Source organism: Carassius auratus, chromosome 4 (genome assembly GCF_003368295.1).
Source record: "Carassius auratus strain Wakin chromosome 4, ASM336829v1, whole genome shotgun sequence".
Lineage (NCBI taxonomy): Eukaryota > Metazoa > Chordata > Actinopteri > Cypriniformes > Cyprinidae > Carassius > Carassius auratus.
The window spans coordinates 13,199,182-13,225,824 of record NC_039246.1 but is presented as its reverse complement, the minus strand read 5'-3'; the positions used below and the strand labels follow the sequence as shown (position 1 = coordinate 13,225,824).

The 26,643-nt window shown below is 36.9% G+C and overlaps 3 protein-coding genes across 3 annotated transcripts; all 3 read right to left on the bottom strand.

Annotated features, from left to right (window-relative positions):
• Positions 1–91: 91 nt before the first annotated feature.
• On the bottom strand, positions 92–7,408 carry kitlgb (kit ligand b). The gene is made up of 8 exons (XM_026227432.1): positions 7,070–7,408; positions 6,757–6,864; positions 6,325–6,381; positions 5,736–5,894; positions 5,482–5,653; positions 3,988–4,088; positions 3,611–3,750; positions 92–3,509 (listed from the first exon to the last, which is right to left on the bottom strand). Exons 1-8 carry the CDS (start codon positions 7,091–7,093, stop codon positions 3,467–3,469), a joined length of 804 nt encoding a protein of 267 aa, XP_026083217.1. The 5' UTR covers positions 7,094–7,408; the 3' UTR covers positions 92–3,466.
• A 1,536-nt stretch (positions 7,409–8,944) lies between these two features.
• lmf2b (lipase maturation factor 2b) lies at positions 8,945–20,731 on the bottom strand. The gene is made up of 14 exons (XM_026227408.1): positions 20,551–20,731; positions 17,611–17,852; positions 17,490–17,518; positions 15,573–15,766; positions 15,070–15,251; positions 14,542–14,692; positions 14,192–14,323; positions 13,492–13,597; positions 13,248–13,344; positions 11,906–12,088; positions 11,571–11,739; positions 11,365–11,476; positions 9,724–9,832; positions 8,945–9,624 (listed from the first exon to the last, which is right to left on the bottom strand). The coding sequence occupies exons 1-14, from the start codon at positions 20,642–20,644 to the stop codon at positions 9,295–9,297; spliced, it is 2,130 nt and encodes a 709-aa protein (XP_026083193.1). The 5' UTR covers positions 20,645–20,731; the 3' UTR covers positions 8,945–9,294.
• Positions 20,732–21,283: 552 nt separating this feature from the next.
• ovch1 (ovochymase 1) lies at positions 21,284–26,263 on the bottom strand. Its single transcript, XM_026223438.1, has 14 exons — positions 26,190–26,263; positions 25,753–25,883; positions 25,604–25,672; positions 25,338–25,530; positions 24,348–24,423; positions 24,057–24,246; positions 23,817–23,956; positions 22,975–23,128; positions 22,863–22,901; positions 22,577–22,796; positions 22,359–22,513; positions 22,179–22,283; positions 21,551–21,687; positions 21,284–21,480 (listed from the first exon to the last, which is right to left on the bottom strand). The coding sequence occupies exons 1-14, from the start codon at positions 26,261–26,263 to the stop codon at positions 21,319–21,321; spliced, it is 1,845 nt and encodes a 614-aa protein (XP_026079223.1). The 3' UTR covers positions 21,284–21,318.
• Positions 26,264–26,643: the final 380 nt, after the last annotated feature.

Here is a 26,643-nt window from a genome sequence, read left to right as displayed (position 1 = left end):
AATTCATTCCAGAACTCTCAGGTCAAAGGCTTTTTAAGACAAAATATTTCTGTAGAAGTCAGAACTCAGGGTTTGATGACAGACAATTAACTCATTTTTCTGGCAGATTTTCCATTTTATTGTAATTATTGTAATGCCCCATGACAAGTTTACATGAAATTTAATAACTGAGTAAAAGTGTAATATGAATACTGACCTGAAATTATAACCAATATGAGACAATCCACACAGCAACAATAACAATTAAAACACTGTTATATGGTAAAAAGTTTTTTTTAAATAAAGAATCTGAATAAAAATCTACATGATTTCTACTTGAACCATACAATTAAAAATAAACATGTTTTATATACAAGTGCTATATTTATATTATTGATTATTAGTAATCAATAGAAAAAAAAAGAAAATCACACAAACTGTATTTAAGATGCGTGTAAACCATTAGTCATCCTTTGCTTTTCATGCCACAGAGATTCCTTGCTCTCATTTGTGATATTTGGATGATTCGAGAGGGTGTTTTGTAAATCACTGCACACTCAGACCTGCTTTATGAGTCAAGAGTTGATGCTAATGACACTGGGAGCCTTTTAGTGTGTGTGTGTGTGTGTGTGTGTGTCGGAAGCTGAGTCGGCGAGTCAAGAGTGGGCTTTGAGTGAAGTTTGATGGACGACACTCTCTATAGGCCATAAAGAGCGGCGTGTCTATCCGCATGAGAGGGCCCTTTGTTATGGTCACTCTGCGGTTGTTAGTAGCTAGGCTGACATTACCGACCTCGTGCGGTTATGAGTTGGCAGTCATGCTTTACGACAACAGTTGACAGCGCACGCATTGATGGAGACAATGAGAAGGTTACATTGAGAGAAGCTTGAGATTTCCACTGCCAGCACCTGATTCTGCTCTGGACAGAGTGATGCATAGTGAGTCAATGGTGATTATCTAGACTGTCTGGGATGTGCTGGGAAAGTGACATAAGTTATTCAAAAATAGCATAAAAGGATATTTTAGGTTGTATTTTGAGGGAATAGTTGATCTAAAAATGAAAACTGTATCATTTACTCACTTTAATGTTTCTCAGGACTGTCGTGGAACACAAAATGAGACGTTTTGAAGAATGTTTATGCTGCTCTTATAATGTGACAATTAGGGTTGAAAAGGGGTGAAAAAAAAAGAAGAAAAAAAAGCCTTGTTTATCGAAATCACTTGTCTTTGGCAGTTTGAAACACGCTCCGAACCACTGGTTTGAAACAAATGATTAACAAAAATTTTGAAGCTTAACGAAGCTTTTATTCAAAGGCATCGATCACCGGTGAAAGCAAGGCGCAGCCAATGCTATCTCACGACCAATTTGTATGTATTTTTCGTATGACCTTACTCGTACAATTTTGTACGTTTTGTCTAGACCCCAAAGAGAGGTTGGTTTAGGGGTGAGGTTAGCTGTAGGTCAGTTGTACAAATTCATTCAAATGAATTGTGCAGCTGATAAAATATGTACGTTTTGGCCAAAATCCTATGAATTTGTATGAGTGAGGTCGTACGCATTCGTGTAAATTACCAGCCTCGTAAAATATGTATGAATTGCCATGAGATTGGGTTGGCGCAGCACTGATCTGAAGTATCTCATATGCACATTGATAGTGCTAATGGTTTGAATGCTACTGTAGACTAGGTTAATTCTCACACTTTAATAGTGTTATAGCTCCTATCAGGCAGTGTGACTATGAGGAATGATTACCCCAAAACATATGTCGGTCTGCAGTTTTCCCTTTTACTCACGCCAGTGATCATGACTTGATTGATATGACTCAAGGAATTATTCTGAAGCCAAAGGCCAGCTTTGCGCAGAACACATAGAAATTTAAGGTGATATTTCCTGAAATTATGGCAGAAGTATTTGAACCCTTAAGTCACATATAATGTATGAACTGCATTAGGCTACGTAGAAAATATCAAACCAAGTGGCATCAACAAACCAAATGCAAAAACAGCTTATCTAGTTTCTGCAATAATTTCAGTCAACTGGTTTAAAGTAATTTCATACTTTGTAGTTCAGCAGTTGAAAATGTTTTCTCAAATGTGTACAATATGTGTTACCCTGGACCACAAAACCAGTCTTAGGTCGCTGGGATATATTCTTAGCAGATTTTCAAGTAGTTGTATCTCGGCCAAATAATGTCCGATCCTAATAAACCATACATCAATGGAAAGTTTTATTCCACTTTCAGATGATGCATAAATCTACATTTCGAACAATTGACACGTAAAACTGGTTTTGTAGTCTAGGGTCACACATGTATTATTTTCTAGTTTGAAACCAAAAGTGAAAATTGTGTTTATTTCTTCAAAATAGCCTAAAGGTAACCTGGTTTGATATTTTGTTAAAAATGCATTGAAAGTCAAACATTAAGTGCAGCTTAAGCATGCAAACACTGTTGTACAGAAAGAAGCAGCATGAACATTGACTAATCTATCTGATCTGAACATTGAAAAATCGATTCTAATCAGTTGGTCTTAATCTCAAGATAATGTTATTGAGTTACAGCGAGCAGGAAAACAAGACACCGGAATGATCAAGAGATGCTAGCAAGTGAGATTGAATTATGGGACATGAGTCATGTTGATGTTACATCTTTACCATGAGAGCTCTTTTCTCATGCTCACTGGGTTTCCCCGTGTTGTCACGAAAACAATCAGCTCTTGTTGCGCCGCTGGAGTGTGCGAGTTAATAAAACGCAGTCGGACCGATGACCTGGATTGCAGACCCTCTCAAGATCGACGGAGAAGTTTGGTTCTTCCGGCCAGAATGTGTTTGTTTGAGAAAGACAGAGTTTGAATGTGTTAAAGCTGGATGAAACGAGATACGTCAGATACCTCCTTCTTCAGAAGAAATGGATCTTCTGAGGATCCTGTCAGGTTTAGTATTGGTTACCAAATGAGTAGTAAATGCCAAAAATCTTTGCATCGTTGTCCAAGCTGTAAATCAAACGTATTTCAAGACAAGCCCATGCTCTGTTCCAAAGATGTTTTCTGGTGTAAAATAAACCACCGTCCTCATGCAATGGGGCGCTGACACAAAAAAGCCATTTATCCTCCTTGAGGAGGCCTGCAGGACCAGCAGCGTTCCTCAAAGCCAGCAAGCTGCCGCGGGCATCGCAGCAGACCAACCAATGCGCTCATCAAAGAGCCACACTTCCTGCCGGATGAAATTATCCCATAGTTTTTAGGATGGCATCCCATAATAACAGACTCTCATTGATTGGTTAAGATGGACACAAGTTGCGATTCGTCTCTTCAGCTTAATTTTTTTTTTGTGATGAGCAGGTAAGGCTTGATGAGTAAGTTTAGAACCATCCCATGTATCCCTCCTGGAACAGCCAAAGTAATCCCTTCATTGTCCGCTTCATAAACCCGGAGATTTTCACCACAAAACACTGCCAATTTCCAATGAGTTTCCTCATGCATTTTTAATTTAAACCTCTGTGTCTGCACACCCTAAAGAATCCACCCACGCCCTGAAAGGATGCCACATGTTGATGGAAAAAAAAGGCTTTGTTAAGTCTTGTTTACTAACTGGTAAACAGACAAAGACATGTTGCAATTAACAGACTGCTACCTGTCCTGTTGGCTGCTAGAGCTGGAATTAGGGAGCCCTCCGCTGTGGGGCTCGGTTCTGCTTTCTTCAGCTCCGTCGTGGGGCTCATTCAAGCTGACTTCATGCATTCTTTGCACACAGCAGTCGCTTCTTCTAAATACCTGCGGATAGGTACAGATTGAGATCATTTTGATGAATGACAAGTCCTTTCTATCATAATTAAGTTCACTGCACTGAGACATGCAAATATGGGTGTTCTCAAAGCAGAGCGTTGTCAATGCAAAAATGCCAAAAATTTCATTGAGCGCCTTCGGGGCTTCCTCACAATTATGATGCAAGCCTCTGCTGCTGGTAAACATGGCTATACTTTGTAAAGGTATATAAGGGTACTAACTTACCATCCTGACAGTGAGGACCAGAACTGCCGTGCTAGGGATGATGAGCAGCGCCAAGAGCACATGAGTCGCTCCGTTCATACCGTTTTGCTGTCTGCTTTGACCTGGCAGAACATAAAAGCACATTCCCTTCTTAGCTCTTACGTGTACAGTACACTAAACAGCATGAAGTATGTGGACACCCAAATGACACACCCTTTTGTGTTTGTTGAGCATTTCATTTAAAAAGCATTGACATTAATGAGGTGTTTAATTTTCCCTAACGGCTTCCATTTTTCTTGCAAGGCTTTCCACTATGTTGGGACATGGCTGTGGGGATTCACTTTCAATTAGACATAAGAGCATCAGAGATTCATTGTTAGTCTCCTCAATATCATTAACAAAAAATATTGATACAACGAAGACCATTTTTTTTTATAAAGACTAATTAATTAATTAAGTTATGATGACAATAATATATTTTAATTACTGTTGGCCAAGAGAATATTATATGAAAAGTATAAGACTGCAAGATGGACTAACAACATTTTTCGAGAAAAATCTAGATTATAATTAACCTAGATTAAAATTATCCACTTTAGTGGCGAAAGCTGTAACTGAATTGTGAATGAAAGCTTGTAAAATTTAAAACTGTTTGTAATGTTACTGAAACACATACTATACATGAGATTTACTATCTATTACAAACTTGACACGAATGCCACAGAAAACCTAAACTAAGTTACATGCTAATCAGAATACGGTCTTTCTGCATTTAATGCACAATGCATTAAAACACACACAATGTATAAACAAATCATAAATAATTCATAATACTCTACTGCAATAATGTAGTCATTATAATGTTATTATTTAATGAGCTCAGGTTCTCACAACAAGGACAGTTTTTACATATTCGGCTAAATGTTGAAAAAATTTATATTATTTTGAAATGTTTGAATATTGAATTTAGCACTTTCTCAACGTAATATTGACTAAATGTATAGGAAATGAAAAAGAATATATATAATTTTTTATATTTATATATTTAAAGAATACAAGAGAAAGACTGTGAATAAAACAAAAAATTTATACAGTAAAGGGTTGTAGTCTGGGCTTTGTGAAGGCATTCTCTTGCTGGATCTCCTGCAAATGGTTTCACATGCTTCTCTAGAATGTTATCGCATGCTTAGAGAGTGCTACACTCCTGTTTTACAAACAACATATCTACCGATTTAACTGCTATATTGTGTGTTTTGCACACGTGCTCAAATTTTGCATGCATGTGCTCAAGCTTTAAGAAATTCATGTGCAGCCCAGATGGAAGCATCCTCCTTGGAACTCTGAAAGACAGCAGTTTTCTGGAGAATTGGTTGTTCTTATCCCCGGTTCTTTGATTTATCATCTTCACATCCGTTCCGCAGAATTATATATTTTTTTCCATAAAAAGATTCAATCTAGACCTTCTCATGCATCATATACATGAGAAAAAAACATATATATATTTTGCACACTCACCTGGTGTGAAAGGAGGAGCTGGTGGGGTTTTGCAAGGAGGAGGTGTGCAGTCATGAAATTTGCCAAGCGTTGATCCAGCCGCTGTAAGAACCTCTTTAACATGGTTAAAGTAACGTCTAGTCAGCCACTTTCCCCTTCTGTAGTGGCACTCGAATGTTTGCATTGTCACCTCCTAGAGAAGACAAACAATCCAGAGTGAACCGACAGCCACGACAACGTTTCAAAGAATGCAAATGTAAATGCAAGGAAATTACCAGCTCCTCATTGTCCAGAGTGAAACGAAAACCCTCCAGCATTGTTACAAAAATAGTGATGTTCGCTTTATTGGTGGACAGGTTGCCAAACTTTCGGGCCAATGTTTTTAAACTGCTTTCAACGTGATTCAGGTTCACATATAGCCAGCAAGCTCCACCCTTAGATATTAGAAAAGAAAAATGCTTATAGGCGTCACTTCTGGAACTGTCACAAAACACAACTCTTTCATACATAATGTTTTATCTAAAAATGGCGCTAAAATGTATTTGGACACTTAAGCCACACTTAAAAATGCAAATGTATGTGAACCTGCTAAGGGAACTAACTTTATGCATTCACTAAAATTCCCCAGCAAGTTAAAAAACATCAGATAATCAGAAAATGAAGTTAGTTCAAAGATAAGCTTTGGCACCATTTGTTTGCCACATAGTTATTTGATATTTTGATTGAAATACAAATAAAATTCATACATAAAGTGTGGCTCAAAGTGTGCAAATATGATTTCGGGCCACTGGAAATGTATCCGCATGAACAATAGAGCAAACTTAGTCAACCGTATCATCAAATATTGGCATGCATCACACTTACCACATCCTTGGTGATGAAGCTGATAGGTATTCTGTAGTCATTGGGAATATTGTCACTCTGATGGGTTGACAAAACAAGAATTTTGGTTGGTTGTATACCAGGAAAAAGTCCTGACTAGACAAAAGTGAAATCCTACTGATTTCCCTGCTGGGAAAAACAGCTAAAACTAGAATGTTTGTTAATCTCCCAGCCTAGCCAAGCTAGTCTAAGTCTGTTTAGATGGTCTCACTGCATGGCTAAACTAGTATTCAACTAGTCCAGACCAGATGAAAACATGCTCAAATCCCCTCGAAAAACAGCTTTCAGATCGGTTTGAGAGACCAATAAAACATCGCAAGCTGGATTTGAACTCTTTGTCCAGTAGGGTTCCACAACAAGTCAATACACAGTAAGCAAGAAAACAATGAATAAAACTAATTTTGCAAAACTTACCAGTGTTTCCAGCGTGGCAACATCATCTGTTAAAGGGCTTCCAATAACACCTGAGCAGGTCACAAGCCCAGAAAAAAGCAACACTAATACACAAATGCTTTCTCCGATCTATAACGAAAAAGTCTCAATGTAGTTACAGTAATACAGACGGTAAATAACGCGCGCAGTGCCAAGCACCTATCCAGTCTGAAAAAGATCATAGGATACATTCAAATCATTTCACTAGACAACCCCTATAAGGAATGTAAAGTAACCAACGATGGCATTCAACCGCGCATTCGTTTACGCTGTGGGTGTGCGTGCGCGTACTCACCTTAACCTCCCTCATGTGGAACATGGGAATATTAAAAACAAATCAGCCGTGTCTCCTTACTTTCTTCGCTTTCCCTGACAACGGAATGCAGGCATGTTTCCGCCTGTACACCTGACTGCAGATAATCACAGGACGGGCTCGGGATCAGTAGTTTTGGCGTGTCTTTCTTCTTGGGTCCCGATGGAGAGCATGGCGTGCTCAGTGCGCAATTTCGCCCCGCAGCGCTTCTGTGAATTCAATGGGGGCGGATGGACTTGTCCTCTGTGTTTAAGAGGTAGGGCGCTTTGACTCACTTATAATGTGTAAAATAGAGAAAACTATTCAAGGGAACATGGGTGACTCATCCAGACCTCAATCACAAGTGACACATAGGAGTTTCGTATGAATAAATAAATAAATAAATGGTTAAACCAGTCTGAGACTGTTTGCTGGTCTTGGCTGATTTGAGTTGGCCTCCTAGTGCTCCAGAGTCTAAAACCAACCAGACCAAATGAAATGAAAAATGACAATTAAACCAGCTGAGAAATGGGCAAAATCCCAAACTTGAAAATAGCCACAAACACCCTGAAACCAACCTGATCAGCCAGAAAATAGCCAACACCTTCTGAAACCAGACCTGACTGACCAACTGTAAAACACCAAAAAGCCCTCTAAAAGCAGACTGACGAGCCGAAAAGTACCTGAAACTCCTGACCAGAAGCAGCTCTGGCTAGTTTCAATAAAACAAATCATGAGATTTTTGGATGGGTTATTCATAATAATATCTGACTAAATGTATAGTAACCTAATTAAACAAACGATGGTTTGCTGGTTTTACTGCCTGATAACTTGGTTTTAAAGTGTTTTTTTTTTGTTGGCGTATTTCAGAAGGGTCATATTGTGAGACCTGCTTAAGACAACGTAAACTAGCTAAGACCAGTTTAAGAAGATTCTATCTGTTTAAAAGGTAATAACAGTTTGTAATTACAAGATGGTCCACAAAATAATTTCAGAAAAGTGCACAATTAACGAGGGATAACATATCTCGACTGACCAATCAGAGTCAAGTATTCCACAGAGCCGTGTTATAATACCAAATAACTACCAGTATTAATACAAATTACCATTAAACTAACACAAAATACACTGCAACCGTCCAAACATGAACACTTCATGACTTACTTCATACATGCGTTTTTATCATATATAAATTTAAATATATTGTTTAATTATATAATTTATATTGGTCATAAAAATAAAAAGATTGTCAACATTAATGCATTAGGTTTTATGAAATGATATATATATATATATATATATACACCCTCACATACACACACACACTGTTCATTAACTCATAATGCTTTAATGTTAACTCGCTTGGTTGAACGGCACCAAACCTAACTACAAATCTACTTACTGTACACTCTTTTAACTTAAAATAAAGCATTTGGCTTTATAATTAAACATCAATTTGATATAACCCGTTTTAAGTCCGGCATATTTAAAATTCCACTTAGATTTCTAAAATGGTACTTTAATAAATTAAACTCAATTAGCAGTTATGTTTCAACAAACCCAAGTGTGCGGTCACGATGTGTGTGCACTGCCACCTTGTGGCGACTAACAACTGCTGTTCAACTTTCACTGACTGACAGGTGGATTACTTTTTGACAGAACGGGTGTATCCCATACTTGTTGAGACAATATAGGGTGATGCAAAATTAAAATTAAATATCTCATCCAAAAAACATTCCACCCTTTCACACCATTACAAATAGCCACCTTTTCAACATTAAAATTTTATGGTGAATAACATTTTTAAATGTTGATTTCAGTACCTCTAAACAAAAACCACAAGTTGTATGATTAGTAAAAACAACTGAGGAATAGCAGTTTATCAACAACCATTTAATGAGTTAAATAGCATGAAAAAAAAAATGCATTTGTGCTTCTGTTGTAATCTTTGGGACATCCACGGTGTATAAAGAAGGGTGTAGCAGGTGACAGCTTAAAAATGGACTCGGTTAACATTCAAAGCCATTTACATAAAGTACTGTGCATTTGACTGAGTGGTTTTGACACAGATAAAAAGGTGTAGTGGTTACACACAAATCTGAGGTGTGTGACAGGCAGAAATCAAAGATTTGATCTTAGAAAAAAAAAAGAAAAAAAAAAACACCTGAGAGAGAATCACTTGTCATTGTGTATGGCCAAAGACAAAGGCACAAAGTGACAGCAGGAGCTCATTTTCTCTTTCGGGGGCTCTTGTCAGAGTCCTTTTTTTCATTGGAGTCCTTCTTGCCTCCCCGGTTGGACGGAGCTGTCGTTTGGCTTTTCTCGGCCATCTCAGAGGGTTCTTTGGGTTTCCTAGTCTTGAGATCAGCTGAAACTGGTCTAGGTTTTCGGCCCCCTAAGACCCAGGAGAAGACGGCTTTGATGAGGAAGATGCCGACTAAAGTAGCTAACAGTGTTGAAAGCAGGAGGGACCCCGAGAGGCCTTTGACGTGTTCTCGTATGAGGCTCACAGCTTGGGATACAGGTGTGTCAGAGCCGGTCTGAGCTGGGAATTTCTCCTGCAATCAATCAATCAATCAATCAATCATCAAAACTTGATTACCTTTCCCAATGCATGTTACTGGTGTTATTGTGGACTGAGCATATTCCTATTTTACCTTCAGTCCAGCCTCCTCTAAGAGTTTTGTGAGCGCCGGGTCATCGAGGTTCACTATGGGAAAAAACTCCCTTTTGTACTGCCGCCTCCACCAAGCCTGGAGATGGGTCCTTCCAAAATGACACACACAAGCACACTCAATTTGAGAGAATATTCATACTGCAGTGCTGTTTCTCTTCTGTTAGTAAGTTTCAGGAACTAACAGCATGACAGAAAGCATGCAACTCTATTTTAGTGTGGGCTTTCACATGATGACCTCACTTCTGTTTCTAAATAACTGCAGTAGATGCATTTATATAAGGCAGCTTTTTCTAAGCTTTTTTTTTTATGTACCACAGCATACACATTACATCTGTAAGCCGAAGTATCCCCTGATCCACAGCAAACAAGTCATATATGAATAAAATGTCTTTAATGAAAAAAATAAAACTGAAGAAAAATCATGTTCAGTTTCTTACTCTGATTATACAGATTTATCATTGAACTGCATTTCATTTAGCATTGTTAAAAATGTCATATATATATATATATATATATATATATATATATATATATATATATATATATATATATATATATATATATATATATATATATATATATATATATATATATATATATATATATATTAATATATTTGTATTTCCATACCAGCATCTATGGCTATATTCACAGCAATGTATTAATTATACAGATTTGACATTTACCTGTATATCATTTAGCATTATCTTTAAAACTACAAAAGAAACATACTTATAAAATTACAAAACAGTTGGATTTATATATAAAAAAAAAAAAAAAAAAAAAAAAAATATATATATATATATATATATAGAGTAATACAAATATATAATTTTCATTTATGAATATCCCATTTGTTTTTTTGTTTTTATATTTAATATGAATTCAGGAGTTGTTTTATTAATATATTATACAGATTTAACATTTACCTGTAACTAAGTGCTAGAACAAGTCTCAGATAGCTTAACAGTACATGTAGCAAGGGCTTTTAAATAATATAATAAATAAAAAGAAAACCGATAGAATAGAAAAAGAACAGAGCAAGCTAGTGTTAGAGGTCTTTTTTATTTTTTTAAATAATAATAATAATAATAATAATAATAATAATAATAATAATAATAATAGTATAACAAATGAGAAGAAAATAAAATACAAAAAGATTAGAAAGGTAGTTCGATTTTTTTTAAAGAATAGAATTAGAATAGTGTGTGTTAAATAGAATAGTGAGTGTTAAAGTTAGACGGTCAATTAAAGTTGGAAGAGATGGGTTTTAAGCCGATTCTTGAAGATGCCTAAAGACTCAGCTGCTCAGATTGAGTTGGGGAGGTCATTCCACCAGGAGGGAACATTTAATTTAAAAGTCCGTAAAAGTGACTTTGTGCTTCTTTGGGATGGCACAATCACTTGCACAATGCAAGCTTCACACTAATTATACAAATTTAACAGTGAAATAAATTGTTAACTTTGCATAATTAATAGAACAGTAGAGTCATTAAAAATAAAAAAATATTTTTTTTATGCAATTCACAAAATAAAATGTTAAATCTAAAACCAAAAAAAAAAAAAAATGCAGCACAATATATAAATGTGAATGAGTGTTAAAGGGAGGTATGGCGCTCACTTGTCTTTGGTAGGATCTGTGAAGTGGTAGTTATAAAGCTTGGCTTTGATAAAGACCGGTGGTTTCTTACTGAAGGGGTACTGCGCTCCATCCACCTGAAGCAGACCAACCACTACAGGAAAGAGAAACACAAAATTATAGACCATCTTAAACATCATAATTTTGATAAACAGTTAAATGGATGTAATCTGATAATGGCCACCCACCCTCTGGTTTGCCCTGTAGGAGGCGCTGTAAGAGGCCTGTAAACCAGGGTCTTGTATCAACGCCCTCTTGAGCTGCCTGCCACATCAGCCACTCCAGCCGGGGCTGGTGAGGGCCTACTATGGGTGGGACTGCATTCACATTTCCTGGTTTATACATAGGGTTCATTTCCTGCAACAGGACAAGAATACACCAGTCCACCAGTGAGTATAAACTTTAACTTTTCCACTGACTGAAGACTTTGTGGAAACAATGGCTGTGACATTATGAAAGGAGTAAAAAAAAATAAGTGATTTGGATTGTTGTAGCAGGGCAACCTTTTCCAGTTCCTTCTTACCGTCCATGTCAGCCCATCATAACTGCCCTCTAAAATGATCTCAGGCCTGCCCTTAGCAGAGGTCATTCTGTGCTGGATGCCGTATGACCCGACCAGCTGGAACCTCTCTACAGCGCTGTACGCGTCTCGCACTGCAGGTAATACTTTACTGGCTGGCATACCAGCCATGGATGTGTATGGAACCTGTGTGGAAACACCAACACACGTGAAAATTTACTTGCATACAAAAGCTTGAAAAACTCAATAAAATATACCAGTCCAGTCCATAGATCATGTTTTATGTAGTGTGATTGAGTTTAGTTTGGTGCAATTAATTATGGAGAAAATTATGCATTAAAATTATTAACATTTAACACACCTGCAGGTCATCTGACATTGCATGCAGTTGCTGCAAGATGATCATGCGATGTGTTCTATTAGAATGCAGTAATATGCGCTTAAAATTCAAGATATGAGGCAAAAATGCCCTGTTTGGGTTTTTTATTTATATTTAATCATAGGATATAGGCCTAGTTTAGCAATATCTCACGAGCAAGAGTGCCGTTTTTTCCCCAAATAGGTGCATGATTGCAAATGTGATATTGATTTTATACAACAGTTTAATAAATAAAAAGTTAATAATGCGTTTTAGACACAGTATTGTCCGTTTATGCTCAATTTTGCCAACAAAAAGTGTTTCAAACAAAGCCACAGATGAACTGTTGTGCCTTTCCAAGAAACACAGAGTGGTGTTTTATTACTGAATGAATCCACAGTTTCGAACAAAGCGAGTAAGCTAATGATATACTGATCCATTTATAAAGACTTTCTGCATTTCTAAAGGAATCAACTGTTACCCAATCAGCTGGATGAATGACTTGCAGGCGTTTTGATTTGCATATTTAGAGCCATTTAATTAAAAAATAAAAATCATTTCAGTATTCCTTCTTAAAAACACAAATGCCTATTCAAAACCCATTAACCTCATATCATTATTAATGTAACTCATGTATTTAATAAGATACAATTATTTTATTCGCTTGAAAGCCTACTATTTGCCTAGATTGTACCAGTGCAGTCTATATAGATCAGGTTATATGCTTACGGACAGCAGAGGGCGCTGCATTACTTGTGTGTAAATGTGCATGAAACAAATATATTTAGAATGGTATAACAATATAGTTATTTTTAAAGGAAATTGAAACAAATGAATAAATAGAAAACCTCCAGCGCAATTATGTAACACTTGAGCCTCAGAACAGGTATGCATTATCAATATGACTGGATGAAACAAACAAACAAAAAAAAAATCTATCATTTTTTGACACTGCAGTGGCAACCATATGTAGGACATGTAACTCACCACACTGAGGGCAAAGACAGCCGCAGCAGCTGCAGTGATGAACGCCCACTGAATGAGAGACCAGAGCTTGCTGACAATACCTCGTGTGCACACGCAACTGACAGAGGAAACAGATGGGAGATTTCTTGGCTTGTCTTTTGCACAATGGACTTTGGCAAAATCATAGGCTAAAATACAAAATCTTTTCTTTTTGTACACCCACGAAAAAGATCAGATTCTCATAACCATTCCTGATCGAGCTTACATTAGCATGGCAGACACTGCTTCCCAGGTGAACGACAGGACACCAATCCAGATAGTGAGCTCCTGAAAAACCTCCAGAAATGCATTAAATCCCTTTGGAGTGAAATCTGAAAGAAAGTTCAGACATAAGTGGAGCAGTAATGAAGTGAATAATAAAATGACTAACTCATGTATTTATAGCCATATTTTGATTTGAGAAAGAACAATGTTGACTGAAATAGAATTCAGTTTCATGTCAAGTCACAATAATCACAAAACAACTATAACCAAATCAGGTATAGCAGGTTAATCAATGAATTTTCCAAGAACATTTTGGGTTCATATTTCACCTCAACATCAAAAAAAAAAAAAGTAGTCCTGCAATAAATATTTTTGCAAATGAAGGTTAACAAAATGAATGTATTTTTTTGCATTGTTATATTTTAAGAAACTATCCTAACTAACATTAACAATGCAGAAACAATGTGTCTACATAAAAAGTATTATAAATGAAATATTTGCTTATTTTTTGTTTTTCCATTTATTCAAGATATCGGTTTTGGATTGAAATACGATCTCACCATATCTCTGTGAAACTCATAACTTTTACAACAGTCAAATTCTATGTTTGTACTCATATTTATAAATCTGTTCACAAACTAAAGGAAACATCAGCTCCTTTGCAAACGAGTTTGACATTTCTCATTTGAAGTCTCACTCACTTGTTTCGGATGACAGAGTTTTTTCTTCCCAGTTAATCTTCAGTTTAAAGAGAGTAATAAAACAGTAGAGGATGAACAGGTAGACAGCCAACTCTACCAGCAGCATCAAATAAGAGACCATCTGTGCGCAGCCTGAAAAACACAGTCACACACACTAAATAAAAGCTCAGAAGTGTGAACACTAGTGTACACTGGCAGAACTAACTGATTGAATTCACATCTACTCAAATGCTTTTGATTTTTTTTATCTGAGATCTATTGAGCACATTAATTAGATCATTAGTGAAAGTCAGGGACTATTCCACAGCAAACGACTGCTCAAAACAGAAGTTGGAGATATGTGGTCATACCTCCAGGCTTTTTTTCCTGGCCCTTCTTCTTCTTTGGACCAGTATTGGAGTTGAAATGATCATCGTCCAGTAATGAGAAGCTCAGGGAGATGCTCAGCAGGTTCAGAAGGCTGCAGTTACCCGTGAGGATGTAGCAGAGCTGGAGAAACAGCTGACAAAAAGATAGAAAAGAGGCATAAGTGAAAGTGTCTCACAGAACAATAAGACACTTTAATTCAAGAATATTCCAGGTTTACACTGTCATACTGTGTCCTACTACAGATTTCAATTACATTACTACAACTACTATTTAAAATCTTTCATAATACACAATTCCATTTAAATATGAATGCTATTTGAGATCTCGGGTTGTTTAAAATGTCCTTTTAGAGGTGGAAATACAGTTCTTCATTCATATTAGCCTAAACTTTCAACTTGTAGTAGAGCATTTAACAACAACAAAAAAACTTCATTTTAGATCCACTCATATTTTCAATAGGAGGGATGTGTGTATCATTTAATCCAAGCATGCCCAAACATGTATCAAACCTGAACATAAAAGCCAAACAGTCTCAAACGGCGAATGGGTGCAAAGAACGTCACAAGAGGAACGATGATCTCGCTCTGCAACACAACCGCTGCTCCAAATCTCAGCAGCCAATCAGGAAGCTGATGGCCATACCAGGCCAAAGGAGTGGGGCTCATCTGGTTCTCCAAATGATGACTCAGTGCTGCAAGAGTTTAAAACACCGAGTCAGTTTTTCCCACATAAATGTTCTGTCTGCATCGCAGTTTGTGGCTATTTTCACCATTACTTCATTCAAATTCAAAGAAACATTCACTCTAATAAACATTAGCCCTTTCAGTATTTTAATCCCTAGATTAGCAAAACCTTACACTACTGGATGTTTTATATGATCTATAAATCATTTGGGGAGTGAATTTCCAGCAAAGAGCTGTAGAAGATTTCCTCATGAATAAGAGTGGGAGGCATTACAAGCACAAATCTCAACCAATACAGAATGAATAATGTTACAAATGATTGATTTTACCTGACAGGTCATACCACGCAGGGTCACCGCTGGCCAGCTTGCTCACACCTGTGCAGAAGGTCAGCCGGAAGAACAGCCAGCGGGTCAACCAGAAGCTCACAGGGTCATGATGACGATAAGAGGAGTGACGCCGCAGTAAACCCAGCGGAGCTACAAGCACAGCAAGAAGCCCAGCCTCCAACAGCAGCACGTCCCTATGAGAGCATTGGAACCAATCACTATCTACAATTCACCTTGATAAAACGATAACAAGTGTGCGATAAATGTTCTATATCATTTGAAGCATGCAGAAATAAGAAATTCATTTTTAGATTAAGAAATTACCCAAAGGAATTTTGGTCATGATCCGACAATAAATTCATTTTAAAGGGTTAGTTCACCCAAAAATGAAAATTAGGCTGCGTTTTACTTACCCCCGAGGCATCCTAGGTGTATATGACTTTCTTCTTTCAGACAAATCCAGCTGGAGTTATATTTATAATTCTTTGATCTTTCAAGCTCTATCATTGCAGTCAGTGTTTGTTGCATTGATTCAGTCCAAAAGATGTGAAATAAAAAGCACACTTCCATTAATTTTTTTTTTTTTTAAGTGTCTCACATGGCTCCAGGGGGGTGAACAAAGGCCTCCTGTAGCAAATCGATGCATTTTTAAAAAAAAAATATTTTAAAGAAAAATATCCATATTGAAAACATAATAATCAACTGAAACTAGCTTGCGCTCACAGTTGTTGATGGAAGCAGTTCTGGGGAACTATGGATATTTTTCTTACAAAAACGTATCGATTCTCTACAGGGGGCCTTTGTTCACCCCACGGAGGCGTGTGAGACACTTTTTTTTTGGATTGAAGGGCGCTTTTTAGTTCACATCTTTTGGACTGAAGCAATGCAACACCCATTGAGCACCATGAAACAGCTTAAAAGATCAAACACAATTCTTAATATAACTCAAGGTGTCAGTAAAACACAGCCTAATTTTCATTATTGGGTGAACTAACCCTTTAAAACCACAATTTAGTTGAATTTATCCAGTGTTAATTTCGTTAACGAAGACGTATCTGAAAAATTTGTTTTTTGTATCTATTTTGTATTTGTCTTATATTCTGCCTCTTTTTAAAAAATTATAAATAAATGATATAGATATTATACATGAACTATAATTTGTATAAGCCGTTTTATTTTCACTACTGTTAAAGGAATATTTCACCCCACAATAAAAATTGTAAACATTTATTCAAGTTTTTCCAAATTCAATCCTTGACTCATATTTCTCATAAACTCAATTTATTTGGTCTAAAGAGAAATAGTCATTCATTCTTCTGTTTGAAGACTACATAAAAAATAACTACCAAAATAAATGTTGGTAACTGCAGCTTCTTGACTAAAAGTTGACAAAAATCCAATTAATTTTTGTCGACTAAAACTATGAAAGACTCAAATGACTAAAATGTGACTTAGACTATTAAGCATTTTCGGCTCAAGATAAAGACTAAGACTAAATCACAGATGCCCATCAAAATTAACAATGATTTTATCTTTTTGATATTCAGTTACTAGTGTGTTTCAGATTGTTGTTTACTGGCCTTTTCTCATATATGGACCGGGTTCTTCAAATATAAGTCAGCTTATTGGCCATTTAATCATCAATTCCGCTAGGAAAGCGAAAGCACAGTTCCCTAACTGATTAGTCATTTCTTGGACTGTAATCACATTTAATGGATAGATGCATAAACTGCAGTTTGAGGTTTGTTGCCAGCTCTGCCTCTCATAAACACTCACATTAACTTTCAATTCCTTTTGACTTTTAAATGCCCCAATTACAGCTTCAACAATGATGGACAAATAAACAAGAGGTTATGGCTGTGTCAGTTATACCAAATGTGACGCAGTAGATCAAAATGCAAGTCTACTACTACTCACCATTCAGAGCGGAGGAAGTCTCCACCGACCTACAAAAACAAAACACATACTGTAATAAGTCCATTGTTTCCACAGAGGCTACAATGTCATAAGCTTATGAAGAAGAGGAGATTACACTGACATTGTAGAGTGAGAGGTAGAGGAGCCGCAGGCAGAAGAAGATCAGACTGTCTCTCAGGGGCTCCAGGAGTACGGCGCACAAGGCCAGCGCCACTCCAACCAGGCATGTGAGCTCCAGGACCTGCTGGGGTGCCAGACCCAGAGACGGCCCCAGACCCAGAAGGGACTCCTGCTCCAGCAGGGGGCGCTGCACTTTTGGTATCTGCAGGCGCACAGGGAGAATACCCTCGTCTCCATACAAACCTGTCCAAAGAGACAAGAAAAGAAAAGGCTTAGTCAGTTCTGATCGTTCTTAGTGTTATTTCATGATATAACGGTGCACACTGTTGATCTGTGACCTTGACCTGCTTTATACTGAAAACGTTATTTGACGACTGCGTTATCTTACATTGGTTACACACCTTTATCAAAATGTGATAACATAAATAATATGGCCTTGAAACAACTTTCTATTTCAATAAAAAGACAAAAACACGGCACAACCACTCTGAAATCATGAACAAAAACTTACTGAAAAAATGTATTTTTACTTGATTAATACTGTAGTGTTAATTAATTGATTCTCAATGAGATTTGTAGATGCCTACCTACCTAAAGCTTCAAAATTTGAGCTGAAATTGTATTTAAAAAAAAACATGTAATACATGTCATGTGTGAATATAATAATACATAATTTATTATAACTACACTCATGTACATAACATATCAAATAATACAAATAATTTTTCAAATATATTTAGCCAACAATTTTTAATATACCAAATATTTATGTAAACAAATAATATTTAGCTAAATATCTGTATTATAATTAACATCTATACTCATGTAAATATGATGATAATAATAATAATAATAATATTTAGCAAACAATTTTTATTATAGCAACTATATCTATGTAAACTTAATAGTAATAATAATAGTAATAATAATAATATTTTATTTCATCAGACAAATGTGCTGATCAGAAACACTGCGTCATGCGGCCGGTGCTGATAGACTGCCCTCGAGGTCTGCACACAATAATAAGTTGTTTGCTCAGTGATAGTCGAAGCACAAAGCATCAAGCATCATGTAAACATTCACTCAACAACACCACAGGCGCACACTGCCATGACGATGAGCAAAACAAACCAGACCTGTGACTTTTTAATGCCTTGAAACAAGTACAAACAGCCCACATGTCCTAATACCGTTGGATGCAAACAGGTGCACTAAAATACTGCTTTAGGCTACTCGCTAACAGTAAGTGAACGAGACTGATGCACAATACAGAGAGAGAGATCAGGAAATACTACTTTACTCTCTTACAGAACGTTGACAAACTGAACTCATTTTAATGTAACTGAACTCATTCTTAAGGTAGATGGCGGTTGGCAAAGATTGCAAAGTTGCATATCCACATTTTTGGCATGCAAGCCACAGCAAGAGTGAGCGTATAGCAGGCTGGTTTGAGTTAGAGAACAGGCTGGGTATTGTGGCAGTGTTAACGTATGACTCACACTTGCTCTTTGAATTACTCCATTTTGGCATGAGACCCAGTTCTGCCACAAGCGTCTCCTCCAGGCACACTGCCTTAGAGGATCATTTCCCACGGGAGGAAAAGAGTCTGTGCGTAATCACTGAGAGTCCTAGAGTTTAGCTCTGATTGAGAAACATGTTCGCAGGAACTGAAACTTGAAAAATGCCCCTTTTTGTTGAGTGCTGAACATGCACAGTCGGGTGGCAAATAACCCAACTCAGAATATCAAACGGGAAGAGAGCTATTATTCAGTGCACATGACTTCAACACAATCTGCTGGGGCCCAGTTTGGAAATACTCAGCTTTTTGTGATAAACAGACACTTAGCCCTAACCATACGCTTTGAAGTCAGCATGTGAATATTTCCAAAATGATCAACAAAAACGGACCAATTTTACTATAACATTTACTAAAATAAAGAAATAAGCATAATTATAATAATTACAAGTAAATAGAAAACTATTGTTTTGGGCAAAAAACTGATGCATTGTGTGTGTGTCTAATATATATATATATGCCTATAATATAATCTATTTTAACAATTTACCCCATATAGAATGACAACATTACTACTATGGAATGTTGTCAAAAAAGGTCAATGTGTTTTCATTATTGGCTTTTTTGTTGGCCTATTCTGGTGCAAACTGCAAACGTTAAATTATTATTCGCATTTATTTAATTTTTTTGTAGCAAAAACGTGTGCCAATGCAGGAATAAACCCACCCTATCTACACCATGTATGCATGTACACGCATATTTATAGAGAAAGAGAGTGTACAAACTTGTACTTGGTAACACATAGCAAATGTATGAGTAACAATGCTTAGAGGTGAGAGCTTATTAAACAGGATGAGGCGCTTCTCTGTACACACGGGCTGAGTGGGGCTTACTGACACGCTGAAAGGTGTTGGTACATGCTGCAGTAGAAAAAGGGAACACTCCTCCACACACATGGCATATGCATTGAACATTTTAGGGACAAAAGCTCACAGGCCCCTGAGTGATGACGGGTCACTACAGTGCGCACTCAGCACTAACTGGCGGGGATCCCAGATATCAGCACATGCGGAGGAACTGAAGCGGTGCTGCTTTATTCACACGGGCTTTATGTCTTGTCTAGTTATCTCAGAAATCTCATTCAAAAATATTAAATCCACTGCGCAAATTCAGCTCGAATAGAGATGCGGTTTGTGCACGAGGTCCTTCAAAAGTTTGAACTGAAAACCGAGAGGGATCCCACGATGTTGCAGGACAACTAACGTTAGCCATTCGCGCTAACAAATAAATGAACCAAATGAACGACATTCCACAGCACAGTTCAAGTTCATGTGTAAACGCAACCATTCATTAGTGCCGCACCCAAAATCCACCATAGCCACCAAACATCAATCTGCAAAAAAAAAAACAGGAAAACTTCCCTACCTGGTATTTGAACGTAGATGGATGCAAAAGCACACACGTAAACAAGTGCAATGCTCCACAAGAACCATTGTCTGGGCGTTTTTACTTCCCCCATCTTGGCAGCTTGCTGGAGGAATGAGGTGTCACTTTGTTTCGGGTGACTCGAGCGCTGATGCTCATTGGAAAAATGAAGAGGAACCGGAGGGGTGGAGTTTGAATCATTGATGATGGGAAGTCACTTCCGCGAGTCGATTCTTTTGAACAGCTCGTTCGGATCGTTTACGTCCTGACGTAATCACGCTATCACGTGGTCCCTGGCGTTCCAACAAAATTCGTCAAAACCAAAACGTTCCAAAAGAGCCCTTTAAACCATACATTTCATTTGCATGTACATTACACTAAAATTAATTCACAGTGGCTGTTTTGTATGCGAGTTCACAAAACCAAAAAGAGAGTGAGACTCTCTTTAGGAAAACAGATTGGGAAACGAATCATTTTGCGAATCAATTCATTGAAAGATTCGATTTAAAATAATGATTTGTTCACTCGTTTGAATTTGTGGTACATGGGTGAACGTTACGCATTTTGAAAGCAGAACAAATATTCAAGCACCAAATAAGAATAGTTAGCTTTTAAAAACAATTTATGAAACAAAAAAATAACTTTTAGCCAATATATAGTTTTTTTATTGCTTATAAATAAAACGTGATAAAGTAATGCTTTGCAAACAACTTGACAACGAGCCACACACAGTTTAATGAATACTTTAATATAGCTTTATTATAGATATTAGGCATTTTTTATACAAGTTTGTATCCATGAGTGATAGGCTGAGACTCGAGTGAACACAGCTGGTTTCTGAGGTTCACATTTCTTGCCGCCCCATGTTGTTAGCCCAACAAGGTAGTAGACCCCATTTTTTTCACACATAAGGGGTGCGCCAGAGTCCCCCTATACAAAATAAAGAATTTAAGTGACCAGAACAAGTGCATGTGAATAGTGATTTTTGAAGCTACTGTACCAAGCAGGATGTGGAGGCTGCTGCATCCGTACACAGGAGGGACTTCATGCTGAAAGTGTCACCCCATCCCGTCTTACAGGCCTTCTCAGAAAGAGGCTTAACTCTGGCCATATGTAGGATATCAGGGTGCAGATCCACTAATATGGGAAAATAAAACAAAGCACGTACAAAACACTTTTTTGTGTGTGTGTGTTTCCATTTATTATATGCATATTTTGACGTCATATAACATGACGTCAAGAATCACCTCGTCCTTGGTCTTGAAATATGTTTCTGGTCTTCTTGTGCATTACTTTGCAATGTACGTTTCTCCAATCAATCAAATTAAAAATAATAAAATATAATAATAGAATCATCCATCCCAAGGGATTCCCTGTTTTCGCAAAAAAATATGGGATATAAAACTCCTCATCCTATTACTACTATATATATGTATTAAGTGAAAGAAGAAAAAAGTATATAGTTTTATATCCCATATTTTAAATATTACATATATATTTCTAAAGTTAAATTAAAATGATCCCTGACCTACATAGGACAAATGGTTTGGAGAATGGTAAAAAAGTAAGAATGCTGTTGAGAATGATATTTCATGTTGGTTTCAATGCTGAAAACTCCGTAAACTCACAGATAGCTTTTCTTGGTCCCCAACCAGTAGTCACACAAGACGAGGTGTCTTCATTAACCATTTCATCATCTTTGTCCGTTATGCACACCGGAAATATCATCGGCCCTGGATGAATTGTACAACTCTAATTGCTGATAAGGATCGCATGAAAAACAGAGATAAGGTCATGTGATTCCATACCGATTCGAGCTGGGACGGATAACCGGATCATGGAGAGATCGGAGACGGGTGGGAAGCTGCTGGTGTATGCCAAACTCTGCACGCTTTCCACAGCTGCAGTCTGACCCGACATGAAGTTCAGATCATGAGCTCCCAAGACCACAACATCTCCAGCCCTGTGGGATGAACTGTCAGAACATCACTGAGGAACAATAGATGATCTGACTCCTCTAGCTTACATGGCGAGGCAGTGGCGCGGTGCCAGGACCCAGCGTGGATGAATAAGAATGCCACTACAGTAATGCATATCGTGGCTCTGGAGGCTGACCTGCCATGGCCAGGAGTTAGGACAGGCCTCACTCACATTATCCACCTTGAATGTGCCGCCTTCTGAGGACACCACCTGCGCCAAGCCAGCTGGCAGTTGACATGGATCCATCTTGGCCTGACCACACTGCCCTGAACATGGAAAAGGACATGAATGACGACTAAAGCAATCAGAAAAGTACATGATGAGAGTCTTACCAGTGGAATCAGTTCCAGGGCTTTCAGAAAAGGGTTGACCTATATGATGCAAGCAAAAAAATATATAACTAAAGTGGCCACTGATACATCACTGAAATCTGAAAGTCCATACCATGTATTGAAGACTCGATCCATTGTTTGTAGTGGTATATTACGGTGTAGACCCCTGGTTTTTGGGCCCTACCACATCCGACCCCCCAGCTGACCACTCCAGCAAGCTTGTACCTCTTACCTGTGAAACATGAGAGGGGCCCACCAGAGTCGCCCTGATCCAGAGGGGTTAGTGGGTCAATGGCATGTAAGAGTGTTCACAATTAAAAAATAAAAATAAAAACTATGGTAAAATCATATTATATAATTTTATAAATTTGTATTATTTTTTGTAATAATAATAAGTAATATTTTAAAATATTTTTTAAATAATATTAATAGTAATAATAGCATAGTGTGTATATTCTAATATAATACATTTACTAACATTACTTAATTTAATCATTTATATTAAATCCTCTCTATGACAGTTTTCATTTGTCACATCCAATGGCTTTAATCTGGCAGGCAAGTTACATACAAATGACTACTACTACTAAAACAACGAATAAGAATAAAATTACTAATAAGAATAGTAAATATTAATATTAGCATGAGTAATATTAAGATCACTTAATACAATTATTAATATTAAATATTTATAATGTAATAATATTAATAATTTATCAAGATTATTATTAATATTCTTTTTTTCCCTCAGTTGTTGCACCACATGGCATATTTTTATCTTATTAATATATCCTATACATATTTTTCTAAAAAAAACTATGAAATTATTTAACAAAAACTGTATTCTTTTAATGGGACACGAAGAGAAGTTAAAACATGTATACACACATACAGAGTATCTTTTCTTGTATTTGTCAGAGCCTTAAAAAAAAAACAAAAAAGCCAAATGTTTACCTGACATGCATCCATTCCGCCAGCATCTGCTCCGGCACACATCATGTTATTAAGCATTTTCCCTTTGTAAAATTGGTTACATTTTTGTGGCTCAAAAACAGTTACATTGACCTCTTGAAGTCTGGAGGCACGAGGGCCATCTATAAAGAGACATCAGATTCATCTTATCACACATAACCATTACTAATGAAACCCATTACACAGGTTATACAGAACAAGGTTAATATATCCCTGTCTTACTCTCTCTGATGGAGCCCCAGCCGGTGACAGTACAGGCTTCCTGAGGGGGTAGATCACGGTTTAAGATGGCAACAGGCCTCACACACTCATTGAACAGCAGGGGACTCTGCAGTTTCACCAAGGCTATATCATTCTCGTTTGTCTTTTGATTGTAATCCTTGTGGGAGATGATTTTTTCCACCCCTACGGTCTTCAAATAAAATACAAAAGAGAGTTACACAAATTAAAATGAGACCACTTAAAAGATCCACATAAGAGGGGAGTGAGATGTAAATACACACAGACACTCACTCGATAACAGGATTCATTCGTATTCTCCAAATTGTGGATTCCAACAACAGCATTCCATAGTGATGCCTTTTTATAACTGTTCACAAACATGGATTTAAGTTATATATTATATATCATGTTTTTATTAAAAGAAAATTGTAAACAACTTAAAAGAAGAAAACAAGACAGAAAACAGAAAAAATATAAAAGAGGAAAACAACTAATCAAATTATTATTATTAAGGCTCACCACTCTAATAAATCAAAATGAGAAAGATATGAAATGGGGAATTACATATTTGTACAAACAATACGTTTTACATATTTGCACCTCATTAAACAAACCCTCTAATAAGAATAGGGGATATATTTAAGCCCATATATCTAAAAAATGGATCCCATCTTCTGTGAAATATGACATCTTTGCTAGAAGCAGCAAAGGTTAAGTAATCTAATGATAGATATTCAAGTATGCTATAGTGCCTTTGAAGGGGCTTTATCCATTAACCAATTCAAAAGGATACAATTTCTTGCATCAATTTTAGTTTTAATACACATATGCGACCCTGGGCCACAAAACCAGTCATAAGTAGCACAGATATATTTGTAGCAATAGCCAACAACACATTGCATAGGTCAAAATAATAATTTTATGCCAAAAATCATAAGGATAAGTAAAGATTGTGTTCCATGAAGATATTTAATAAATGTCCTATCATAAATATATCAAAACTTAATTTTTGATTAGTAATATGCATTGCTAAAAACTTCATTTGGAAAAATTGTATATATATATATATATATATATATATATATATATATATATATATATATATATATATATATATATATATATATAATTATTATTTTTTGCTACCTTCCAGATTTTTTTAAACAGTTGTATCTCAGCCAAATATAATCCTATCCTAACAAACCATACATCAATGGAAAGCTTATTTAGTCAGTGATGTGTAATCACATATTTGCACTCATGGAGGTTTTATAGACTCACCGTTTGAAGCAGTGGCTGGCGGTAATAACCCACCGCAGGTCGAGGATGGCACCCCCGCAGGCTGGCGTCTCGGAGTACTGCAGGGACACCTGCCATGGCCATGAATGTGCCCATGCCTCCTGTCCACCTATAATCCGACTCTTCTCCTCATCATCATCATTCTCTGGGATAAAGTCACGCACGCCAGCCTTGTCTGGAAACAGCGCGAGGACTCATTATGTGCAAGCCCGCAGATGAAAAACGCATTTCATTTCACTCAGACTTACCATAACATCCATTGTCAAAGATGCAGTTTCTCTCAGCAGAAGCGTTCACATTAGAATTCTCTTCAGCATCTTTAAAGAAATATAACGTTATGGAAACTGCATTTTCATCACAACAACCAGCTTGTTACATGCTAGTCGATGGGTCTCACCAGCTTTGGTCCAATTAAGAGAAAGTATAAAAAAGAATAAACACGTTTTACACATGTTCACAAATGTTTCATAAAAAATGCAAGAAGAGGCGTAATACAAAGACACGCAACACGAAAGGCAAATAGAATCCCTGAACACCTGGCGCAATTAGTGTTTAATTAAGAGAGTGGAGCAGTTCAGAGCTTCACCACTAGAGGTCAGCGTCTACACTAGAACTACTGTGGATTGAAATCACTTTAATGTTACTTTCATGTTTTGAACGACAAATCTTCCATTACTGTACAAATCTGTCGATATTATATTTATAATGCACTGATGAAAATACGTGCAGAAATTCAAAGCGAGTCCGGCTACAATCACACCACACTGTAAAAACTAAAGGTGCCTCAGGTATCCTTTTGAGTACTCTAGGAACTTAAAAATGTATTTTTAGTACCTCAAAGCTCTTTTTCTCTTAATAGGGTTCTTGGAGGAACCATTATAGACTTTGCAGTACGTGCAGGAACTCATGGGATGCTTGAAGCACTTTGTTTCCAGTTCTGAGTTTCTGGAGTCACCCTTTCAGTACACTGAGACCTCAAAGTGCTCGGGAGGTTCCGGGAGAAACTCAGATTTTACCAATTTTTTTTTTTTTTTTTTTAACCATGCATTGTTTAAAACATGATTGTGGTTAAACTACGCTTAAAGAATGTTTTTATTACAAATTTTTAATTTGTTTTACAACAGAATGTGTCTCATATGCATATACTGTGCATACTTGTCTTCATCATACATGCAATTTAAAACAAATCACTATAGTCTGTGACCACTGGCCTACTAAAAGAGCTTCAGTTGCATTTTTTCATTATAAAACCGTTAGATTTCCAGACTTCAATTTTTTAACATACTCA